Source organism: Ahaetulla prasina, chromosome 7, assembly GCF_028640845.1.
Source record: "Ahaetulla prasina isolate Xishuangbanna chromosome 7, ASM2864084v1, whole genome shotgun sequence".
NCBI classification, from domain to species: domain Eukaryota; kingdom Metazoa; phylum Chordata; class Lepidosauria; order Squamata; family Colubridae; genus Ahaetulla; species Ahaetulla prasina.
Genome location: NC_080545.1, coordinates 16,723,824 through 16,747,591, shown reverse-complemented (window position 1 = coordinate 16,747,591; position 23,768 = coordinate 16,723,824). Strand labels below are relative to the sequence as shown.

The following is a 23,768-nucleotide window of genomic DNA, read 5'->3' as shown; positions in this document are numbered from 1 at the left end:
GAGCCCATCTGAGGGACCCCTCCAATATCAATATCCCATCAGGGGAGACAACATACCCAAGGTAGGTGACTGATGGCTGATAAAACTGACATTTCTCCAGTGAAAGCTTCAACCCCTCTTCATGGAGATGTATCAGGACTTCCTCTAGGCATTTCTTGTGTCTCTCCAAAGATGATAATGTCATCTAGATATACTAACACTTCGATCAAATTCATGTTCCCTACCATTCATTCCATCAGCTGCTGAAAAGGCACTAGGGCCCCTGCTAAAACCTGAGTCATCCGATTTTACCCTCAGAATACCAGGAGGCAAATGAAAGCGATCTTCTCATGATCGTCTGGATTCATGGGAATCTGGTGGTATGTGTTTCTCAGATCCAACACATTAAACTACTTTGCCCCGATCAGTAATGCAGAGTGTCCTCAATCTGTGAGGTGGTAAATCTGGGGTCAACTCAAGGCCCGGGGGCCAGATTTGGCCTGCGGGATGCTTAGATCTGGCCCACAGGGCTGACCTGGAAATAGTGAAGGACCAGTCCGTGGTTCTTCTGCCAGCGAAAACGAAACCGTTTTCGCTGGCAGAGGGTTGCAGGAGGCCATTGCAGCCGAAAACAGAGCTTTCAACTCCCTGCCCAGGCAGGAAACCCTATACCATTTCAGAGAAATGCTTATCCAACATCATCTTAAAAACTTCCAGTGTTGGAACATTCACAACTTCTGGTTGGAAGTTGTTCCACTGATTAATTGTTCTCACTGTCGGGATATTTCTCCTTAGTTCTAGCTTGCTTCGCTCCTTGATTAGTTTCCACCCATTGCTTCTTGTCCTGCCCTCAGGTGCTTTGGAGAATAGCTTGACTCCCTCTTCTTTGTGGCAGCCCCTGAGATATTGGAAGACTGCTATCATATCTCCCCTAGTCCTTCTTTTCATCAAACTAGACATACCCAGTTTCAGCAAACGTTCTTCATATTTTAGCCTCTAGTTCCCTAATCATCTTTGTTGCTCTTTTCTGCACTGTTTCTAGAGTTTCAAGCAGGGGGTGAAATGCTACCGGTTCGGGCCAGTTCGCCCAGACCGGTAGTAAAAAATGCTATTGGTTCCCTGAACCGGTAGTAAAAAAAATGCTTTAAAAAAGTTTTTAAAAAAGGTTCCAATGATCACGTGACACAGCTAATTGTCACACCTGATAATCAGAACCTTTTTAAAAACTTTTTTAAAGTATTTTTTTTACTATTGGTTCAGGTGAATAGGTAGCAAAAAATGCTTAGAAAAGTTAAAAAAAAAGTTGGCCATGCCTACCCAGTCACATTACCCCCCATCCCACCCCCCACCAAGCCAAACTCACAGAATCGGTAGGGAAAAATTTTGAATTTCACCATTGGTCTCAAGGTTAGGAAGGAGAGAAATGCATATTATGTTCTCCCTGCCCCTAAAACTGTTTAGTAACAGAAGAGCAGGATATTAATTTCTTCTACTGCTAAATTAACTGTATTAATTGCACCAGTATTAACTGTCTGGGTAGAAATGCCCACTGATTTTCTGTCCACGGGGGTGGGGGGAATGGTGATTTAATTTGTGGCTTAGAAGCATGTACATCTGATCTCCATAAGCATCTCATTCTGATACTCAGATGAGGAAAACGTGGACATGGTAGGGGGAACAACTACAGGGAAATAAATAAATCAAGGAGAGGGAGAGAAGAGCATTGAAAGGGTTTCTTTTAAAAAAGAGGAAAGGATGATTTTTAAAGATTTCTACATCCTACTGTCCCAGTAAATTCTTCTGCTAGATGACACTGATTCTCTCTGAAAAAAATACTTTGTATTCAGAATAGCTCTTGGTATGCATATTTTTACATATATTTAAGTTTGTGTGTAATCTTGATAGAATTTCAAAGATACACATTTAAAAATCAGGAAAAGGGCAGACAACATAATTTTCTGAAAATGCTATTAATGCCATCAGTACTACAGAAACCGTCATTATAGCTTTGAGGGCAATTTCTTTGGATTTTGTCAAGCAATGTACAAGGAATAGTTCAGAAGACTTTCAAAGAATTATCTTTTTTTAAAAAAAATGCAGGGAAGGAGATGGTTTCATGCTACTCCAAAGAGGCATCTCTGAAGAACGAGTAGCTGATATTTAATAGTCTTCGAGCTGCACTTATTATAAAGCTTATAAAATCATACCAGCCTTTCATTCTTTCCTTATGGGACAGAGAAAAAGCAGCAGTCAGTTAGCTAGATATGGCAACCAGAACATTCAATTTTTGGTACAGTTTTTATTATTAACATCCCAGTCCTTGATGTAATGAACTCTACATCAAAATAGCAACTGCAGAACGAAAGGTTTGAATGTGAAAAATGAAAGTAATAGTTCTCATAGCAGGAGAATGTGGCCCATATTAATTTTTCCAAAACTACTAATCGTACATTTCAAATTTTGTAATCTAGAGGTTAAAAAGGATCGGCCCAGCAATTTTTGTGGATCTGATATGATCCAACAACTTGGACTGGAAGTGATATATCCAGTGGTGGGATCCTGCCGGTTTAACAACTGGTTTGGTGAGCACGTGCACATGTGCGCAGTTTTGACAAAATTAAACTTCCGCGTTACTTCTGGGAAGTAACACAGCTGAGGCACGGCAATCTGCTCTGCTGCGTGAATCATCTGAGAGGATTAAGGTAAGTAAAGAGTGTAGGGGCAAGCGGGTGGGCCCACCTGATCGTCGGAGCGAACTGATTTGCTCCCAGTTTATCATCAGAGCTACCGGTACGCCCGAATTGGTGCGAACCGGCTGAATCCCACCCCTGGATATATCTCAGCCAGGTTAGGAATGTGCCCCTTCCTTCTCTGCCTGCAACTGGGTATATATTTTGTTGTGACTCCAGCCCCCGAACCTGGCCCCATGCCCGAAAGTGACTCAGAGAGTGAGGGGAAAGGCCGGTAAGGCTTACCTCGGGAACACTGATTTTTTTGGCTCGGTTCCAGGAGCCAGAACCAGACCAGTCGGAGGACGTAATGAGGCCATCATCCCCTGATTCCTCTCTTCCCCAGGCTACAACTTCAGACCCAGCTGATAATTATAATTAAGCTTGGCTTGACCCGCGCTTCAGAAGATTAGAGGCGGCGTCATCAAAAGGAAGGGTGGGGCAGGAGCCCCACCCCACAGAATATATAAGGAGCTTTGAGACTGCTCTCACTCCACAGGAAGCAAAGTTTAGCTGATCCGTTTCAAAAAGAGCTGAAAGTCTTGCTACGTGAGTCATTTGTTTGAACTTTGGCAGGCAGCTGCGATTTCTCTGCCAGGACTGATAACAGCCGTGAATCCACTGGCTGAAGTGGGGAAGGAGACAGAACATATTTAAGCAACACTATCTTACTTAGCAATGCATTTCACACCTGGATTGGGGGGGGGGACTGACATGAAAGGTTTACCTGCCCCCCAGCTTTGCTCCACACACCCTTTGCCCAGCCAGAGCAGGTGGCCTCTTTTTTGTGAGAGGGTCAGAAGGTCTGGTCTGACATGAGTTCCTTATCAAAGTCCAGTGGAACAGGCTGTTTGCCAGGGAAGCTGTGCAGTTCATTAAACACCATATAAATGAAAGTATCTACTTTTACTAAGGAATACCAGAACAACTGATTAATTGAAAGTAGACGTCTAAAGGGTGGACACTTTTGTATATAATTTATTGCATATTTTTGTTTCTAATATTTCTTTCTGAAAAGCAGAGATAATTATGGGATTCTTTTATATCGTTGGTACTTGTTTTGTTTCTTTTCAGGAGAGTTGCTGCTAAATAATCACGGCATAATAGACTAAGTCACCGTAATTAAAAGAGTGATAAAATACATGTCAATTTAAGGCATCTTGCATTTTATCTTTTACTAGCTGAATACCCGTGCTCCGCTACGAAACTATGTGATTGGGCTTGACAAATCGACACTTAGAGTTTGAAAATTAATGAATAGTTATGATCAGTCTCTCCTCTCCCTGTCTCTCCCTCAGGCTGGCCACATAGATCCTCTCCTCTCCCCTTCTTTCCCTCAGGCTTGGCCCCATAGATCTCTCCCCTTTTCTCCCTCAGACTGGCCCCACAAAACCCTCTCCTCTCCCTATTTATTTATTTAATTAATTAATTAATTTATTTAATTTATTTATTCCTCTCCCTCAGGCTGGCTCCATAGAAGCCTCTCTTATCTTACCCCCTTCTCTACCTCAAGCTGGCCCCATAGATCCTATCCTATCCTCTTCTCTCCCTCAGGCTTTCTAGCCCCTTCTCTCCATGAGGCTTGCCCCACAGAAGCCTCTCTTGTCCTCTCCCCTTCTCTCCCACAGGCTGGCCCCATAGATCTTCTCCTTTCCCCTTCTCTCCCTCAGACTGGCCCCACAGAAACGTCTCCTATCCTATCCTCTTCTCTCCCTCAGGCTTTCTAGCCCCTTCTCTCCATGAGGCTTGCTCCACAGAAGCCTCCCCAATCCTATCCCCTTCTCTCCAGAGTTATTTTCAAGTTGGGAGGGGGAGTAGAACGTCTAACTAATTAGCATCAGAGCGTGTTATAATAATATAGAAAATACTAATGCTCTGATGGTCATTTTGAAAAATCCTTTCTTAGTGCGCACCTATAAGCCAAGAGGAACATACGTGGCAAATTTCAAGTTTGTAGGCTTTACGGTTCTGGAGTTTTCGTGATTAATGCGTGTGTGGTTTTCACTTTTATATATATAGATGAGTATGCAAATATTTTGAGTCTTGCTTACTTTATTTGCTGCTGCTTCTTCTTCTTCCGTGTCTCGATCAAGAATGAAGCCACCTTCTTGGGTTTGTCATTGGTCAAAACTAAGTCATTATCGATACATGTTTTTGGTAGTAATCGACATACCAGCAGATGGGCCAGGCTCTGTATCATTCACTCTCTACAGTTTATAGTGTGCTGTTTTCATATTAAATGAGTCACAGATTCCCAAATTCTATGCTAATCTTCTTCTAATACAGTATGATAGGTGGCTAGTATGAGGCCATTAAGTACGGCAGGTTTGCATTAATAGAAGAGCCACATTCGGAAAGGAAATGTGAATACTGCATTATGAAAAGAAGGCAAAATTGTATCTGTTGAAATAGCTCTGTAAATGAGCAAGATATAATTCATTTGGGTAAAGCACACCTAACAGTCTCTGGGGCAGGGCAGAGGTGGTATTCAGCTGGTTCCGACCGGTTTGCCCAAACCGGTAGCAGAAATTGTGGGTGGGCCTACCCACCCACCCCGGCTTTATGCCATCCTATTTAGGCACGTTTTTGAAGCCGGGTGCATGCGTGGAAACCTGGATGTATGCATGGACAGGGCACGTGCATACATGCACATTTGCAAACTGGTAGGGAAAGTTAAGTGAATACCATCCCTGGGGCAGGGATTCAAAACTGCCATTGAACATGCCTTTTTATATGTGTCAATGCTAAAAGGAGCTTTGGGTCCTTCGGATTTTGATGAATTGAATGATAATTATTATGCAATTGATATAGTCCATTACTAGATGAATCCATTCCAAACTTAACGCCATGGTATTACAACTTAGTTTGTTAAAAAAAAAAAGCCAAAAAGGAAAAAAAAACTGGTGGCCATGTAAACAGGTGTAAAAAGATCAAAAGAAAAAAGTTAATACAGGTGGCCCTTGGCTTACAACAGTTTGTTTAGTGACTGTTCAAAGTTACAACGGCACGGAAAATGATGACTTACGACAGTTTTTCATAGTCACCCCCTTTACTGCATCCCCAGGATTATGTGATCAAAATTCAGATGCTTGGAAACTGGTTCATACTTATGACCGTTGCAGCATCCCAGGGTCCCCTTTTGCGACCTTCTGATCAGCAAAGTCAATGGGGAAGCTGGATTTACTTAACAACCAGGTTACTAATTTATGAACTGCAGTGATTCACCGGAACTATGGGCAAGAAAAGTCATAAAATGGGCCAAAACTCACTTAACAAGTGTCTCACGGAACAACAGAAATGTTGGGCTCAATTGTGGTCATAAGTTGGGGACTGCCTATACCAGTGATGGGTTGCCCCCTGTTCGGACTGGTTCACAAGAACCGGTAGTAAAACCGGCGGGAGGCTCCGCCCACTGACCTGGACGTCATCAGGAAGCTTCTGCGCAAGCGCGCGCACAAGCAAAGTGAGCGTGCATGCGTGGCCCTGTTGCAAATCGATAGTAAAGGTAAGTAGAACACATCCCTGGCCTATACCTCTTGTATTAAGTGTCTGCACTGATTCTCCTCTATGTGTTTCAGGTTAGGCCAGTGGTAGTCAACCTGGTCCCTACCGCCCACTAGTGGCCGTTCCAGCTTTCATGGTGGGCGGTAGAGGTTTTGTCAAATTGTCAAATTATAAATTTTATAAAGTAACTTCCCTACTTTATAAATCACCATTACTGTGGAACCGGTGGACAGTTAGAAAATTTTACTACTAACAGAGGTACAGAAGTAGGCGGTAGGTATAAAAACGTTGACTACCCCTGGGTTAGGCCCTTATCATGTACAAATGCTTCCGTCAAGGAGACAAGACTTTTCATAGGTATTTTGCATGAAGGAACTCACTTTAATAAAGAGATTATCCGAACACAGTAGGAGAATCAATGCAGACATCCCAAACTAGGCATGTTACTTTATTATAGAGGTCATCTACACTGGCTCAAGCATACTAAAATTAGTAAAAGCGTAATATTCATTGCTTATTGATGTACATTCTTTGAAAGTAGATATGGTAATGTTCTTTTTTTTCCAAATTACATGGGCGTCCATGCATTATAAATAAACTCCGAATTGCAGTGGCACACACATGCTTCTGTAACATTTGAGTTGAGCTATTAGAGACATCGCCTGTGTGGATTCAGAGGCCTTCTCCTCTTGTACTGGAGCTCAGCTGGCTAACCACAGCATGTGCGAAGCATTGAAGACTTATCTTCCCCTTTCTTTGGCAGGCAACCTTGGTTTTATGGCTGGGGCTTTAATCTTCCGCGAGGCCAAGCACTCTTAGAGAAATGGAACCTAATTCCAGATGGAATAGACATTCTTATTACACACGGACCGCCTCTTGGTAAGAAAACACTGAAAAACACTTACCTGGTTCAGGTTCAATTTATATGCCTCTGCTGTGTCTTTGGGGACAGATAACAATTTTGAGTCTTGGCTTTTTCCATGCAGCTCTTCAGATGTAAATTGGTGTGTTTCTGGGGTGCTTTTTGCTGAAATACACTAGAAGTCAGGGGTGGGCTTCAAAATTTTTAGCAAGGGGTTCTCTGCCCGTTTGCTGGATGGGTATGGCCATGGTGGGCGTGGCCTAGCTGGCCTTCTGCACAGGGGCCATTTTTGCCCTCACTGGGGTCCAGAGGCTTTCCTCGAGCCTCCGGGAGAGCGAAAACGGCCTCCCCAGACTCTGGAGGCCCTCTGGAGGCCGGAAACGTTTCGAGCCTTCCCAAACTTCCAGTAGGCCCATTTTTCGCCCTCCCCAAACCTCTGTGTGCGCCCTGCACTTACCTGCATCCAAAATGGACCACATAGGGACTCCTGGGAGTGGAGGTGTGGGGTGGACGGGGCCAGCCAGGAGTGGGATTTGGGGGTTCTCCGAACTGCACAGAATCTTACCTAGAGGTTCTCCCGAACCCCTGCAAACCCCCAGCAGCCCACCCCTGCTAGTAGTCCATGTCTGGTTATTGCCCTAACATTAGTAAAGTCTCTTGATAGAATTGGCCTTCATTAATCACTGAGAATAAAATAATTCAAAGTTAATGCTAAGTTAAATTTTCATTGCAAATATTTAAAATGCATCTCGCTGCAAGCGAACACAGGATCTCCCAACTCAAAGTTTCTACAAGTTAATAATCATACCATACCTGTATTTCTCAAGTGATCAGGGCACCATTAGATACTATCGAGGGCCATCTTGAGTTTGTGGTAAAACAAACTCAAGATGGCAGCCACAATTTGTATTTGAAGCTTTGGCCCTTTTACGTGCAGCATGGATGGGGCTTCAGACCAGCTACCATCTTGACTTTTTTTGCATTCCCCACTGCAGATGCCCCTAGATCCTTTGTTGTGGGTCTGGAGCCACAACAACACCCAACTCTCATTTCCTACCTTTCTGTAGTCCTTCTATACAGGACATAGCATATAAGCGATGCTTGAGCAGGGTCTGCAGGATTGTTTGGGACACTACACATCCTCTTCACAACCTGTTTTCCTTGTTACCTTCTGGGAGTATCAACCTGGTGTCTTACTTTCCATCTCTAATCTGCTGCTGTTTTGTGTACAAAAATGTTAAAAATTGGGAGTGTCCATGCTCATTGTCCACAAGGTTGTTTCCATTGGAAATTCTACACCTTTGGATACATACAGGAATTATGTATATTGTTGCCTGTTGCTGATGTTCTTCTTACCTTGCTTTTGTCCTGTTATGCCAGTTATTTGCTTTTGATGTTTATTAAATAAATATTGAGCTATACTTTGCTCAGATGTGGGTTTCAGCAGGTTCTAACCAATTCTGAAGAACTGGTAGCGGAAATTTTGAGTAGTTCAGAGAGCCAGTATATACCACTTCTGACTGGCCCCCATCCCCACCTATTCTCTGCCTCCCGAGTCCCAGCTAATCGGGAGGAAATGGGGATTTTGCAGTAACCTTCCCCTGGAGTGGGGAGGGAATGGAGATTTTACAGTATCCACCAAGCCACACCCACCAAGCCATGCCACGCCCACCAACCCACACCCACAGAACCGGTAGTAAAAAGATTTGAAACTCACCATTGTATTTAGTCCATATGTGGGGTGTGCCCGTATCTGATCTGGATATGGTATTTGAATGGATATGTGCCAGGTACAAACTAAAGTGGAAATTAGCCACTATAATTTTCCAACAAACTCTAACTTGGAACCTGCTTAGCTGATTGTTGGCAAACGTGATTTATACTTTTCTGGTAGTTGCAGATTACTGTTTAACCCAAATATTAAAAGAAGGGAAAGAAAAGAATATCTAAGGCAGTCTCCTTAGTGTTCGCTAGGTGTAATAAATTATTCTTAGTTTGTGTAGTCAGGTGTACATAATAAGTTGCAAACATATGGGAGAGCTTCAGAAGGTTGACATCGCATGCAGACAAAAACATGTTCAACATAAATAACGCTTAATTTAATGAAGAAGTTAATTTCATGGATTTTAGTTTGCAAAATTCTTGAAGTGGAAATACTTTCTGCCTTTATAGACCCTCTCATTTACAATTAATTATTTCCAGTCATGTGACAACAACTTGAATTTCTTTGCTTGAGCAAAGTTTCCCGAAAGCAAAATTCTTGACAAATTGCTGTACAATACGACGTCCATGAGAATCTTGTGCAAGCACAGCATATGCAGTTGCTAAGGGTCACTGGTTAACAGTGGTGCAAGAACATAAAACAACGAGAAGAGAAAGACCCCAGCATATGGTGGTTAGCAGGTGGTTGCTAAAGGAATGAAATATGAACATAAAAGCAAATCAGAAAGGTGATTTGGAAAAGAAGGTAGAGGAATTTTTTTAAAAAATGGAAGAGGAATGAAGGAGACAATTCATGCGCGTGCTGGCTGAGGAATTCTGGGAGTTGAAGTCCACAAGTGGTAAAGTTGCCAAGGTTGGAGACCCCTGCTATAGATGATCTGTTGTGTCTGCGTCCCCCGAGCCGGGCCACCTGCCAGAAAGTGACTTGGAAAGTGAGGGGGAAGGGCCGTCAGGACTTACCTCGGGAGCGCCAGCTTCCCTGGCTCAGCTCAAGGAACCTGAGGCAGGTCAGGTGGAAGAGATAACGAGGCCTCCGTCTCCTGACTCTTTCCCCCCCAGGCCACGCCTCCAGACCCAGCTGATGGCAATCAGGCCTGGCTGGACCCTAGGTTTCGTAGGCAGGAGAGGAGGGAACAACAGAAGCAGGGGTGGGGCAGGCCTAGGAAGTGCTGAGTCATGGAGCCACACTCCACAGGATATAAAGGCAGCAAGAGCTGCTGTGTCTCTTCGTAGCAGGCAAATTAACTGCTTAACTGAGAGCTGAAGTACTGTTTGACTCATCGGCGTCGAGGGAGATAACAGAGACACTTGGCAGATGCTCGCTATTTTGCTGCCAGATAGTGCCAGCTAATTAAGCCATCGCTCGGACGGAGGCGAAGGGGGACAGAACATGATCCTTCTTCAAGTAATTCCCTGAATCACTGGAGCAAAAAGAGATCTCAGAACTTCACAGTTTTGGCATGGTGATCATGAGCTGACATAACGCTTAACAGGCTACTGAATCAGTTATCACCTGATTGGGTTCAGTCTTCTAATGAGTGAATTTGGGAACTTGTAGATAAAGTAGAAGTAGATCTATCCGTTGTGGGAATCACATAATCGAGGTCCCAAAGGTGCTTTTTCAAGAGGCAACTGGGCTTTCTGGTGTTTTTTTTCTTTGAAGATGTTTTGCTTCTCATCCAAGAAGCTTCTTCAGCTCTGACTGGATAGTGGAGAGTGGAAGGATTTATACTCCTTGCAGACAACTGGTCATTTGCATTCTTTTAGTGAATTGCTAAGGCCACCAGGTGGCTTATCTGTGTCCTCAGGGTCACCTGAGTGGTGCAAATGGGTGTGGAGCCTCCTTGGAACTGCTGGATGAAACTGCTGCATGGAATGGCTTGGTGGGCGTGGCATGGCTTGGTGGGCGTGGCAGGGGAAGGGTACTGTAAAATCTCCATTCCCTCCCCACTCCAGGGGAAGGTTACTGCAAAATCCCCATTTCCTCCCGATCAGCTGGGACTCGGGAGGCAGAGAATAGACGGGGGCGGGGCCAGTCAGAATTTTTACTACCGGTTCTCCGAACTACTCAAAATTTCCACTACCGGTTCTCCAGAACTGGTCAGAACCTGCTGAAACCCACCTCTGATACACTTGCCCCAAAATGAAGATCTTGAATAGAATTTCCAAGATTTTCCAAATATTTCTACCAAATTATAATTTTAAATATGCCAGAAAGCAAATATTGAAGCCATGAGGAATAATTATATTCACTGTTCTTAACTAAATTCAACTGCACCCTTCATACCTAGATTTGATCCTTTTCTTACAAGTTACTGTCATTGGCTGACAACTCCCTTGCTGAATGCTAAACTGTTAAGTGACTTATTTGTCTGCTAAAAATCTGCATTTAAGATATTGCAATTATTTTAGCTCCATTACAAACCGCAAAAATGGCCTCTGAGCTTATTTTATATTTTTACCTGGGTTATACCCCCAACAACAAAATCAAAATAATGTAAAGGTAAAAGAATAATAAAATTATCTGATAGATTTATTGAGACTTTATTTTGCATTTTTTGACCAAAATTGTATATTTGCATTTCTATCTTACACACACACGAATGCAGCTTTTAGTGGGTAGATTGACTATAATACCTCCTGCTTGTATACATTGTCATTCAATTTTTATTGAATTTTATTATGGTTATTCGATTTTATTTCTGTACATGAACAAAAATAAGTTTCCAGACATTCACTTAAAGCTAGAAGAGCTAGATATAGAAGGAAGCAGAGTCTTGAATTTGAGATGTAAAGTTTTTCATTGTTTTATAAATTGCATTTGTTTCTTATTTTGAAGGTTTTCTAGATTGGGTTCCTAAGAAAATGCAAAGGGTAGGCTGTGTTGAGCTGCTGAATACAATCCAGAGACGAATACAACCACGACTTCATGTTTTTGGACACATTCACGAAGGTCAGGAATTGTATGTGTGTATATTATTTTCATGCATAAAAATTAAAGTGAAAAATACAAATTTGTTGATCTATTAAGTTTAAGTTTAACGTGATTGTCATTGTACGTATATACACAGTATACCCATACAATGAAATTCACTTAACACCCAAAGACCACAAACCCAACATACATAACAATCCCCAAAGACACCCCCACCCACCACAAATTCCCCACCCCTAAATCACAAAACATCCACACAACAGACCAAGTAATGCTTTCCGACAGCTCACTGATGGTGGCCCATTAATTCATAGTTGAGTGCAATTATAGTTCTGGGATAAAACTATTCAGAAAATGTGTGGTCCGAGTTTTAATTGTTCTGTATCTTCTGCCAGAAGGCAACAGATTCCAAAAAGATTGTAAGCAGGATGGGAAGAGTCTCTGAGAATGTTATGCAACTTCCTCAAACAGTGAGATGCAAAGATGTCATCCAGGGCTGGTAGCTGGAGCCCAATGATATTCTGGGCAGTTTTAATGATTCTATGTAGAGCTTTTTTATCCGCTGCAGAGCTGCTCCCATACCATGCAAGAATGCCATATGTCAAGACATTTTCAGTGGTGCTACGATAGTAGGACAGAAGTAGATGCTGAGATAGGTTTATCTTCCTGAGTGTTCTCAGGAAGTACAGCCTCTTCTGTGACTTAACTGTAGTAGGTTAGAGATACGTTGATTAATTGCACTTTAATCACCTCTGCTTTGGCCTATAAAAACTTCTGTCACATTGAATAAGCTTCAAAATCAGTCTTTGCACAGTAAGGAGCAAAGTAAGGAGCCTGGACTGGCTTGAATTTTTAAAATTTTAAATCTATTTTATGGGTTTTATATTTCTGTAAATTTTATAGGGAGATATTTTATTCCAATGTGGCCATTCGAATAAGTTTTTTAAGGGTTGTTCTTAGTATTGTATATATAGTTTGTGTATTTTATTCTGGCTGTGCACCGCCCTGAGTCCTTCGGGAGAAGGGCGGTATACAAATTAAAATATTATTATTATTATTATTATTATTATTATTATTATTATTATTATTATTATTATTATTATTATTATTATTATTATTATTATTATTGAGCAAGAATGAGTAATTGCGTCCATAGAGGAAGACAAAAAAAGTCTATAAAGCAACTGTATAACCATAGTCACTATGTTGACCTTCACACATATATAGTTCATCCTACGGATGCCCTTGAAGGACCTACTTTTTACCAACTAGTAATGCAAACTCTAGAGGGATGCGGTGGCTCAGTGCCTAAGACACTGAGCTTGTTGATCGAAAGGTTGGCAGTTCAGCGGTTCGAATCCCTAGTGCTGCCATGTAACAGGGTGAGCTCCCGTTACTTGTCCCAGCTTCTGCCAACTTAGCAGTTCGAAAGCACGTAAAAAATGCAAGTAGAAAAATAGGGACCACCTTTGGCGGGAAGGTAACAGCGTTCCGTGCTCCTTTGGCATTGAGTCATGCTGGCCACATGACCACGAAGACGTCTTCAGACAGCGCTGGCTCTTTGGCTTTGAAACGGAGATGAGCACCGCTCATAAAGGGGAAGCTTTATTTTTACGGATGCCCTTGAAGGTCCTACTTTTTACCAACTAGTAATGCAAACTCTAGCCAGATCTAGACTGGTAAATATACAGGTAGTCCTCACCTTACAACAGTATAGTGACCGTTCAAAGTTATAGTAGCACCGAAAAAAGTGACTTATGATAGTTTTTAAAGTTACGACCTTTCCAGTATCCAACGATCATGTGATCAAAATCCAGATGCTCGGCAACGGGTTCATATTAATGACTTGCTGTGTCCCAAGATCATGTGATTCCCCCTTTGCAAACTTCTGACAAGCAAAGTCAATGTGGAAGCCGGATTATTCCCTTAACGACTGGGTTGCTAACTTATCAACGGCAGCGATTCACAATTGGGCTCAATTGTGGTCATAAATTGAGGACCACCTGCATAGCGTTTGCTCAGGCACTATGTTGGAGCTCATTCCATTAAGTTGGAATGCTGTTTCATGCCAACGTCTATTAAGCAATAAACACATTAAAGGAAGCAGGAATATATTCCAGCAGATGATAGTAATTTACATAAAATAACAAAGTAGATTTTTACCTTGGATTTCTCAAGTTATTCAAAATGGTGATGTAAAAAAAAAAGAAACCTAAGTACTAGAATGTTCCATGATGACATGGCTGCTGCTGATATCTACTACTAACTAAAGAGAAAAAAGCAAGTGTTCATTTCCTGAATTTCTGGGAGAAATAATTACTGTACCACCAGTCTATTCTCATGAAAACCTTATTGTTTGTGAAAACATCCCGCTTTAAAATTCTTCCTAATGTGACAGAATTCTATTACTTTCAGTAAAAACTAATAGTAAAAAAGTAAAAAACTTTCAGTTGTTCCTCATTATCTTCTCTGCACCCTGCTTTATTTTTCGACACACATTTATTACATCTACAAAATACATCTGTATTTTTCATACGAGAATGAAAAAGGTGCTAGGAAGATTTTCTACAATAATTTTTTCAAAGATAATTGGGGAATAATAATTTTCTGAAACTTTGGATCTTCCAGAATCATGATTAACCTCAACTGTCATGCCACATATTTTTGTTTTCTGTGTTTTGCTTTCTGTAAAATAAATTTCCTTCAGCCTTTGCTTATGATTTGCTCCATGGAAATGTCTCCATAATTTAGCTGAACTGAACTCTGTCCAATTCCGAAGCTGCTGCAATTAATAGGTTGTTTCCAAACATCAGTATATGAAGAGTAGCAACAAAGCCAACTTATAAAGGAGACATGGGTCATTGTGACATTCAGTTATATAGAAGTAACATCTGAATACTATTTAAAAGCTGTTAATGTCGAAAATATCTTTATGGGGTAAAGGGCAAGAAACAGGAGCATGAAAACCATAATGCCCTGATGGCTGACCTGGTTTTTCTTTTCTTCTTCTTAACTCACTCTGGATGTACGTTCAATTTGGCTTCAGAACATCTCAAAGGAATCTGAATTCTATGGAGACCTCCAGATCCAACATGTAAAGACCCTTCCACGAATGGAGACTTAATATTCATTCACATGAATGATGACTTCATAAGAAGAGCCCCATTTTCTTCCTGAAGGACCAAGTAGAATCCTGCATTCAGTTGGAGGGGGCCTAATCTAAATTCAAGTTTAATGTTAAAAGTTTTAGAGAGAGGGAATTCATTGCAGATGGACGGCCCCTAAATTTTACAAGGAATTATTTAAATTGTACGGATTGAAAACTATTCTTCAAAAAAAGGGGGCATCAGAGTGTTGTTTGCTTGAATTCAAGAAGGCCTTCAAGTTTAGTGCTGTGATTTATTGACTTTCAGTGGGATGAATAAGAATTTCTATATGGCCAAACTTTGGTGTATGACAGTAGTGGGATTCAAATCAGGGGTGAAATCTAAAAATTTTCCCTACTGGTTCTGTGGATGTGGCTTAATTGGTGGGCATGGCTTGGTGGTCAGATGACTGAATGGACATGGCCAATAATAATAAATAATAAAAATAATGAAGTTACAAAATTTGGGATCTCACCGGTCTACCTTCTTTAAAAATAGAGGCATCAGTCTACTAATTGCCTTTTTTTTTGGGAGGCATCGGTCTACCTTCTTTAAAAATAGAGGCACCGGTCTACTAGCCACCTACAGCGCTGATCAGCTGTAGTGCGGCCCTTTGAAGCACCGCGGCAGTCATTTAAGGCCGTTTGTAGCTATATCACCACCGAGAGCTTCAGGAACAGAGAAGAGAAACAACGAGGTGTGGGGGGGGGCAGGGATTTTTGCTACCAGTTCTCCGAACTACCCGCCCCCATCGCTACCGGATTGCACGATCCGGTCCGAACCAGGAGCATTTCACCCCTGATTCAAATCCCGTTGCTACCAGTTCGCTCATGGATGCGCATGCACTCACATGTGTGATGCTTCTGCCCATGCACATAAGATTCTGTGCATGCACAGAAATGTCCGGGCGGGTGGGCGAAGCTCCCACCGCTGCCTCTACTGGTTCACCCAATCCACCACCACTGGTGTATGATAACAGAAATAGTGTTCTGGAGAAAAAGCTTATTTATAACAATGTTTTTAATTTTTTTAGGTTACGGTGTTATGGCTGATGGAACGACTACCTACGTAAATGCTTCTGTCTGTACCATGAATTATCAGCCGTTGAATCCACCTATAGTAATTGATTTACCTACTCCAAGAAACACATAATTGTGCCAGAATGGAAATATGTCATTTATGCCAACGTAAGAGCCAAGTAACCATGAAATTGTTGCATTATTTTTATTGTTCTTTATAGACAACGCGGAAAAATAGAAATGGACAAGTAACAAAGGCATTTGGCATCACAACCTCCTGAAAATGTATTCCTGGATTTAGCATTTCATTGTTTTAAAAAAATTGTTAATATGAAAAAGGAAACAACTTCTGCATTATAGACATTGCTGCATTTTGTATATTCCATATGCTGTATTGAATTTATGAAAGGACACGTCTCTTCAGCAACATGATTTGTAATGAATGCTTGCAATTTTATATGTGTGTTCAGTAACAGCCTTCTTCATTTATATCTGCACAGAAGAATAATCACATCGAGAGTCAAAATTTGTAATTGTGTGAAATACGCTTTCTTTAAACATTATCTCCATGTAATCACCAAAAGAATCATAGTCTTATTCTGCATTATTTTGAAATCTATACACATTCTGTCAGTTTTACAGTGCAGAAAAGCAACAACTCTTGTTTGCAACAGGGAATGAACATGAAAAGAAAAATGTTATAATCTGAATTGCTGTGCACAGCAGAAACATTTTAAAAAGGAAGTGGTTTAAAATCAGATGAAAACTCAGGAATTAGTTTTTCCTCCTGATAAATAAGATATTCTGCTACTTTTAAATCTTATCTACTAACTTTTAGGTTGTGTAATCTTAGGGCTGATAATAGTGGCCTCCGTTGGCTTTTTCCTGAGCAACGATGTGGAAGCATCAGGTAGAACCCACAGTTGCCCAAAGCAAATTAAACAGATTGTTCAGGTTCTGTTGTTGCTTTTTGCTGTTATTTTTAAATATAATTTGGTCATAGCAGTGATCCTGGATAAGATCTATCTCTATAATCATTAAGACCAAAAGCCAGTTTGGCCTGGTGGTTAAGGTACCAGGCTAGAAACTAGGAGACTCTGAGTTTTAGTCCATCTTAAGACATGAAAACTGGCTGGATGACTTTGAGCCAATCATTCTCTCTCAGTCCAATAACCAACAACAAGGTTGTTACTGTGGGGAAAATAGGAGGAGGAAGGAATAATAAATATGTTCACTGCCTTGAGTTATTTATAACAAAAATAATGGCAAGAGTAAAAAAAAAATCAGCACCGAATAGATAGCACATAATTGATAAATCACCCATAGCAATACTGACGTCAAAAGTTATCACTTCAAAGTGATCGCTAGCGTAGCAGAAATCCAATGCAGTGGCTAGTTCTGTAAAATCAGAAGGCACAGAGGTTTTCCAGATATGGAAAGCAGCATTTTGACATTGAAGATTGATTCAATTCACAGGCCAAGACCAGGAAAAGTGCTAAATGTACATTATCTGTTTCTGACTATGTCACAACTGAACATGAAAGGGGTTATTTTGGTATTGTTGTGCACAGGACCTTACCTGGCTTCATCATTCGCCACTTTAGCTTAACTGGGATCTGTGATATTGTTCAGGAACTGACCAACATTTTCAGCCACGGAGAAGATTTCTCACTGTAGGGAAGGGATGGCGAACCTTTTAAGCACCGAGTGCCCAAACTGCGCGTGTCCGCATGCCAAACAGAAAGGCGCACATGAGAGCATGCCTGGACAGGTGCGCAAGCGTGCACAGACATGCATGTGTGTGTACGCATGTGCAGCAGAAACCCGAAAACCAGTTGGCTGGCAGGAGGCGGGATATCCCAACACCGGCAGCGCGGCAAGAGGTAAGATCGTTTTCTTTCGTGAGCTTCTGTTTCGTTGTTTGCAGGGAAACAGAAGCTCACGAAAGAAACGCTACGGAGATCTGACCCGGGACGATGGCGGGTGCCATAGGTTCACCATCACGGCTGTCTATTTTTTAAAACAATTTTTTTTTTTTTGTGGATTAGCTTCCCTCGCTCCTAATTTAGGTATGCGGGTATGTGAGGTGAGCAAACAACTAAATGCAAACTAAGGGTTGCATGCCAGCAGATGACTGGTCCAGGTAGCAAAAAAAAAAAAAAAAAGTCAAATTTCTTATAGAGTCCCCAAGCACAGAATGTTCCCACATGTTTTGCCACATATTATTGTACACAATCAGGTAGAGCAATTTTATACTACGAATCCGTGTGGCTTTTTAAAACATAGATTTTATAGTGAAAAAATCATGATTTTATAGTGAAAAAATCATGATTTTATAATGAAAATCATGAGGGGAAAAAAGAACTGCATTTCTCAAACTAAGGCTTACATGCACATTGCAAACAGTTCAAAATGTAGTGAACATTTTGGAGAGAGAGAAAAAAAACAGCTCCCCTTGTCCCTTTTTTCCTTGTATGTCAATCAGGAGATATTCTCTGAATATTTCCCCATGAAATTATACTTCTTTCAAAATGCTATGTATTTTTTATGTGAGAATGTTACAAAAGGAGTTATAATCTTTAAAAGGAAATACTGTTATTAAGACGCTTTGGCAGTTTCACAGTTTTTAGGATAACTGGATTGTTGTTCCAAAGTTGGGTAATATTAAGATGGACCGAAAAGTAGCCAAAAATGTAAACCTTCATTCTCTCTCTCTCATCCATGCAGAATACAAAATAATAGAGTTGGAAGCAGGGTGAAATCTACTCACCTTCCTTACCGGCTCGGGAGTGCATTCACCCCACATACATGCACGTGTCACATGCACACGCAGATCTGCGCATGTGCAACACCTGCGCATGCGCAGAAGTAAAAAATACATTACTTCCTGGTTAAAACCAGGACGTAATGACACCTGGCCGGGTGGGCGGAGCTCCGCTCCACCATTACTCCCAGATTGCTGAACTACCGACTGAGATCGATACCGGATTGTGCGATCCGGTCCAATCCGGTAGCATTTCACCCCTGGTTGGAAGGGACCTTGGAGGTCTTCTAGTCCAACCCCAACTCAAGCAGGAGACCCTGTACCATTTCCGACAAGTGGCTGTCCAGTCTCTTAAAAACCTCCAGTGATGAAGCACCCACAACTTCTGGAGGAAAGCCATTCCATTGATTAATCATTCTCACTGTCTGGAAGTTTCTCCTTAGAGGGAAAGTTGCTTTTTTCCTTGGTTGGTTTCCATCCATTGTTTCTTGTCTTGCTTTCTGGTGCTTTGGAAAATAGGTTGAGCCCCTTTTCTTTGTGGCAGCCTCTCAAATATTGGAACACTGTTATCATGTCAGCCCTAATTCTTTTTTTCTGTAAACTAGCCATACTAGCCTTTTTTTCCCTCTTATGCTTTAGTCTCCAGGCCCTTAATCACGTTAGTTGCTCTTCTCTGCGCTCTTTCCAAAGTCTCAACATCTTTTTTATAATGTGGTGATCAAAACTGGATGTGGTATTCCAGATATGGTCTTACTAAGGTTTTATATAGCAGTACTAATATTGTAGGAACGTGGTGGCTCTATGGCTAAGATGCTGAGGTTGTCGATCGAAAGGTTGGCAGTTCAGTGGTTCAAATCCCTAGTGCCACATAATGGGGTGAGTTCCCGTTACTTGTCCCAGCTTCTGCCAACCTAGCAGTTCGAAAGCATGTAAAAAATGCAAGTAGAAAAATAGGGACCACCTTTGGTGGGTAGGTAACAGCATTCCGTGCACCTTTGGCGTTTAGTAATGCCAGCCACATGACCATGGAGACGTCTTTGGATAGCACTGGCTCTTCGAATTTGAAACAGAGATGAGCACCGCCCCCTAGAGTCGGAAACGACTAGCACATATGTGCAAGGGGAACCTTTACCTTATTAATATTTGGCATGATTTTGACTCTATCCTTCTGTTTATGCAACCTTTTTTTTTGTCTGCCACTGTTGGCTCATATCCACTAGGACTCCAAGATCTCTCTCACAGTTACTGCTTTTGAGCCATGTTTCACCTAACTTGTTTGGTTTTTCCTGCCTAAGTGTAAAATCTTACTTTTCTCTACATTAAAATTTATTTTGTTGGATAAGGTCCAGTGTTCAAATCTGTCAAGATCCTTTTGGATCCTGAGCTTGTCTTCTGGGGTGTTGGCTATTCCTGCCAGCTTAGTGTCATCTGCAAATCTGATGAGTTCCCCTTCTATTCCCTCATCTAAGTCATTCCTAAAGATATTGAAGATTACTGGGCCTAAGACAGAACCTTGGGGTACCCCATTGCTTACTTCCCTCAATGTAGATGTAGTATCATTAAGGACTACTCGTTGAATGCAATTTTTCAGCAAGTTACAAATTCATCTAGTGATGCTGCTGTCTATCTCACATTTTTCTAGCTTACCAAGAAGTAGGTTGTGGTCTACTTTGTCAAATGCCTTACTGAAATTCAAGTATACTATGTCCACAACATTTTGCTAATTTAGTCACTTTGTCAAAGAATGAAGTAGGTTGGTTTGGCATCACCTCTTTTTGACAAACCCATGTTGGTTTCTGGTTATAAATTTACTTGCTTCTAGGTGTTCGCAGATCTGTTTTTTTATTATCTTTTGCAGGATCTTCCCAGGTATTTATTTCAGGCTGATCAGTCTTTATAGTTTCCTGGATCTGTTTTTCCCCTTTTTGAAGATGGGAACCACATCAGCTCTTTTCCAATCCTCAGGTAGTTCCTCAGTGCTCCAGGATCTTTAAAAGATATGATTTAATGGTTCCGAGATCACATCAGCCAGCTCCTTAAGATCTTTGGGATTTAATCCATCAAGGTTTTTTTTTTTTATTGAATTTATATCCCACCCTTCTCCGAAGACTCAGGGCGGCTTACACTATGTTAACAATAGTCTTCATCTATTTGTATATTATATACAAAGTCAACTTTTATTGCCCCCAACAACCTGGGTCCTCATTTTACCTACTTTATAAAGGATGGAAGGCTGAGTCAACCTTGGGCCTGATGGGACTTGAACTTGCAGTAATTGCAAGCAGCTGTGTTAATAACAGACAGATTTAGTCTGCTGAGCCACCAGAGGCTGGTGTCCTGGTGATTTGAACTCATCCAGCTCAGAAAGGTGTTCTCTTACCATTTTCTTGTTTATTTTAATTTTTATTTCTAGTCTGACTATTATGGTTATGTTTTTGGTAGGCTGGGCTATATTTTCTTCTTATACGAAGACTGATGCAAGGAGTGAGTTAAGCAGCTCTGCTTTCTCTCTACTGCCCATTATTTCCTTGCCATCTTCTCCTTTTAGTGGCCCAATTGTTTCCTTGACTTCTTTCTTCTTTTTTATGTATTCAAGTCCTTAATTTACCTTAATTTGTCTTAATTATTTTACCTTAATTTAATTTAAAGTCCTTAATTTACTATTCTTGAGTTGGAGGAAAATTTGATTATTTTAAAAAAGAGCTGCTCTCTTTTAACTTTAATTTTCACTATACTTTAGGAAGTTGGTGTTGGTGCTTTCACAGAAAGTCCCTGGTCATTAGCAGTGGGAGAGAGACGAGTGGAAACATTTGCTGGATGTGGTTATACTTCCAGATTTCCATGGGGAATGTAAGCCTCATGGAAGTTAAGGAATATAGGGTGGCTAGACGAGGTGCTGTTCTCCTCAGCAGCTGAATTTTGAATAACCATGGAGAAACAATGGTTGCAAGTTTCTGATCACTAAAGAGGATTTCTACAATGCTTGTATGGAACGCCTTCTGCTTGTCTACGGATAACATGACTTCCTTGCCTCACCAATTTGATCTAACTTTGATTCTGCCTCAGTAGGGCCTAGCTGTGAGTTGCTGCAAGAAAAAGTCTTCAATAAATATGAATTTTCCAGCTGAGGAAAGGATGCTATGGGAATGAGCCATAAGCCCTAAACATAACAGAAACTGAAGAAGAATTTTGGAGAACACATGGTGATGTTTTAGTTTTCGCCAATATACTTCCCAGCTATGGATTTTGAATTACCCCACCCCACCCTTCATAAACCAGTGGAGCCAGCTTGGTCTTACATATGCTTTGGAACGTTGTTGTAATTTTCTCTCAAGCATGTTAGAACAATAAACAAATCTTTTAAAGCTAGCAATTATGTGGCGTATACTTGGGGCATTCGGAATTAGTGGAATTGACTTTTATTTGCTGTATCGTGGCAATGAATTTCAGAAAGAACAGTGGGTGTTCCAGGGATAAGCAGTTGAAAGGTATCCATCTACCATGAGAACTGTCACTGTGCCAGATTGTGCCAAAACCAGCCAGATTTATTTATTTATTTATTTATTTATTTATTTTGTCACAACAATATATGTAGGTATCATACAAAAAGATTATATAGTATATAAACACTTATATGAGTAAATATAAGGAGGTATAAGCATATATATATATATATATAGGAAGAAGAAAAGAAAAACAATAGGACAGGAACGGTAGGCACGTTTGTGCGCTTATGCACGCCCCTTATGGTCCCTGCAGACCCACTTTAGATGTGAGTTGGCTTCTATGTGCTCAGGAGAATGGCAGCCTGCATTTGGATATCACTAGAGGAGGGGTCTCCAATCTTGGCAACTTTAAGACGTGTGGACTTCAACTTCCAAAGTTCCTCAGCCAGCAAAGCTGGTCTTTGTTACGTGGCACTACTACTAAAAGAAATACTTTTGCTCCGTTGAAGGTACCCAGGTTGTGATTGTATGGGGCACAAAACAATCACAAATAGCCAGCTGGGGGCATCGTGTGAACCTAACCTTTTTAGTGAGGCTGATTGTAATGTGCAAATGTGGCCAACAAAGGTTAATTCAATAAATTAAATTAAACCGTGATTAAGTCTGTCATGTGAACACAACCATAGTATTGCTCTGGCAATAAAACTCTGTGGCAAGGGGAAGCCGGGTCTTTGAACAGGGCAGCTGCAGGTCTGGGTTTCATGATTTATCTCTGTCAGAGAAAGAAGGGCTGAGCTCCAACATTGGCTGCCTTGGGACTGTAGAACTGGTAAGAATTCCTTCCTTCCTTCCTTCCTTCCTTCCTTCCTTCCTTCCTTCCTTCCTTTCCTTCCTTCTTTCCTTTCCTTCCTTCCTTCCTTCCTCCCTCCAGGGTGGGCTTCCAAAATTTTAGCAAGGGGTTCTCTGCCTGGTTGCTGGGTGGGTGTGGCCATGGGGGGCATGGCCTAGTCAGCCTCCTGCACCACGGTGGGCGGGGTGTTTTTGCCCTCCCTGGACTCCGGAGGCTTTCCTTAAGCCTCCTGGAGAGTGAAAACAGCCTCGGAGCCCTTCCCGAACTTCCAGTAGGCCCATTTTTCTCCCTCCCCGAGCCTCTGCGCACACCCTGCACTTACCTGCATCCAAAATGGGCCGCAATGGGACTCCTGGGAGGGAGGGGTGGGATGGGGTGGGCCAGCCAGGAATGGGATTTGGGAGTTCTCCGAACTGCACAGAATCTTAGCTAGAGGTTCTTCCGAACCCAGGGATGAAATCCAGCAGGTTCTGGCAGGTTCTGGAGAACCGGTAGCAGAAATCTTGATTAGTTTGGAGAACCGGCAAATACCATCTCTGGCTGGCCCCAGAGTGGGGTGGGAATGGAGATTTTGCAGCATCCTTCCCCTGGAGTGGGGTGGAAATGGAGAATTTGCAGTATCCTTCCCCTGCTATGCCCACCAAGCCACGCCCACAGAACCAGTAGTAAAAAAAATTTAATTTCACCACTGCCCGAACCCCTCCAAACCTCCAGTAGCCCACCCCTGCCTCCTTCCCTCCCACCCTCCCACCCTTCCTTCCTTCCTTCCTTCCTTCCTTCCTTCCTTCCTTCCTTCCTTCCTTCCTTCCTTC

The 23,768-nt window shown here is 41.7% G+C and overlaps 1 protein-coding gene across 1 annotated transcript in view; it reads left to right on the top strand.

Annotated features, from left to right (window-relative positions):
- The window catches only part of MPPED1 (metallophosphoesterase domain containing 1), a 75,036-nt gene extending 58,664 nt beyond the window's left edge, over positions 1-16,372 (top strand). The window contains exons 4-6 of the mRNA XM_058190530.1: positions 6,976-7,091; positions 11,636-11,749; positions 15,911-16,372. Coding sequence (XP_058046513.1) covers positions 6,976-7,091; positions 11,636-11,749; positions 15,911-16,029 — 349 coding nt within the window. The 3' untranslated portion in view covers positions 16,030-16,372. The remainder of the gene's footprint in view (positions 1-6,975; positions 7,092-11,635; positions 11,750-15,910) is intronic.
- The last annotated feature ends 7,396 nt before the right edge of the window (positions 16,373-23,768 follow it).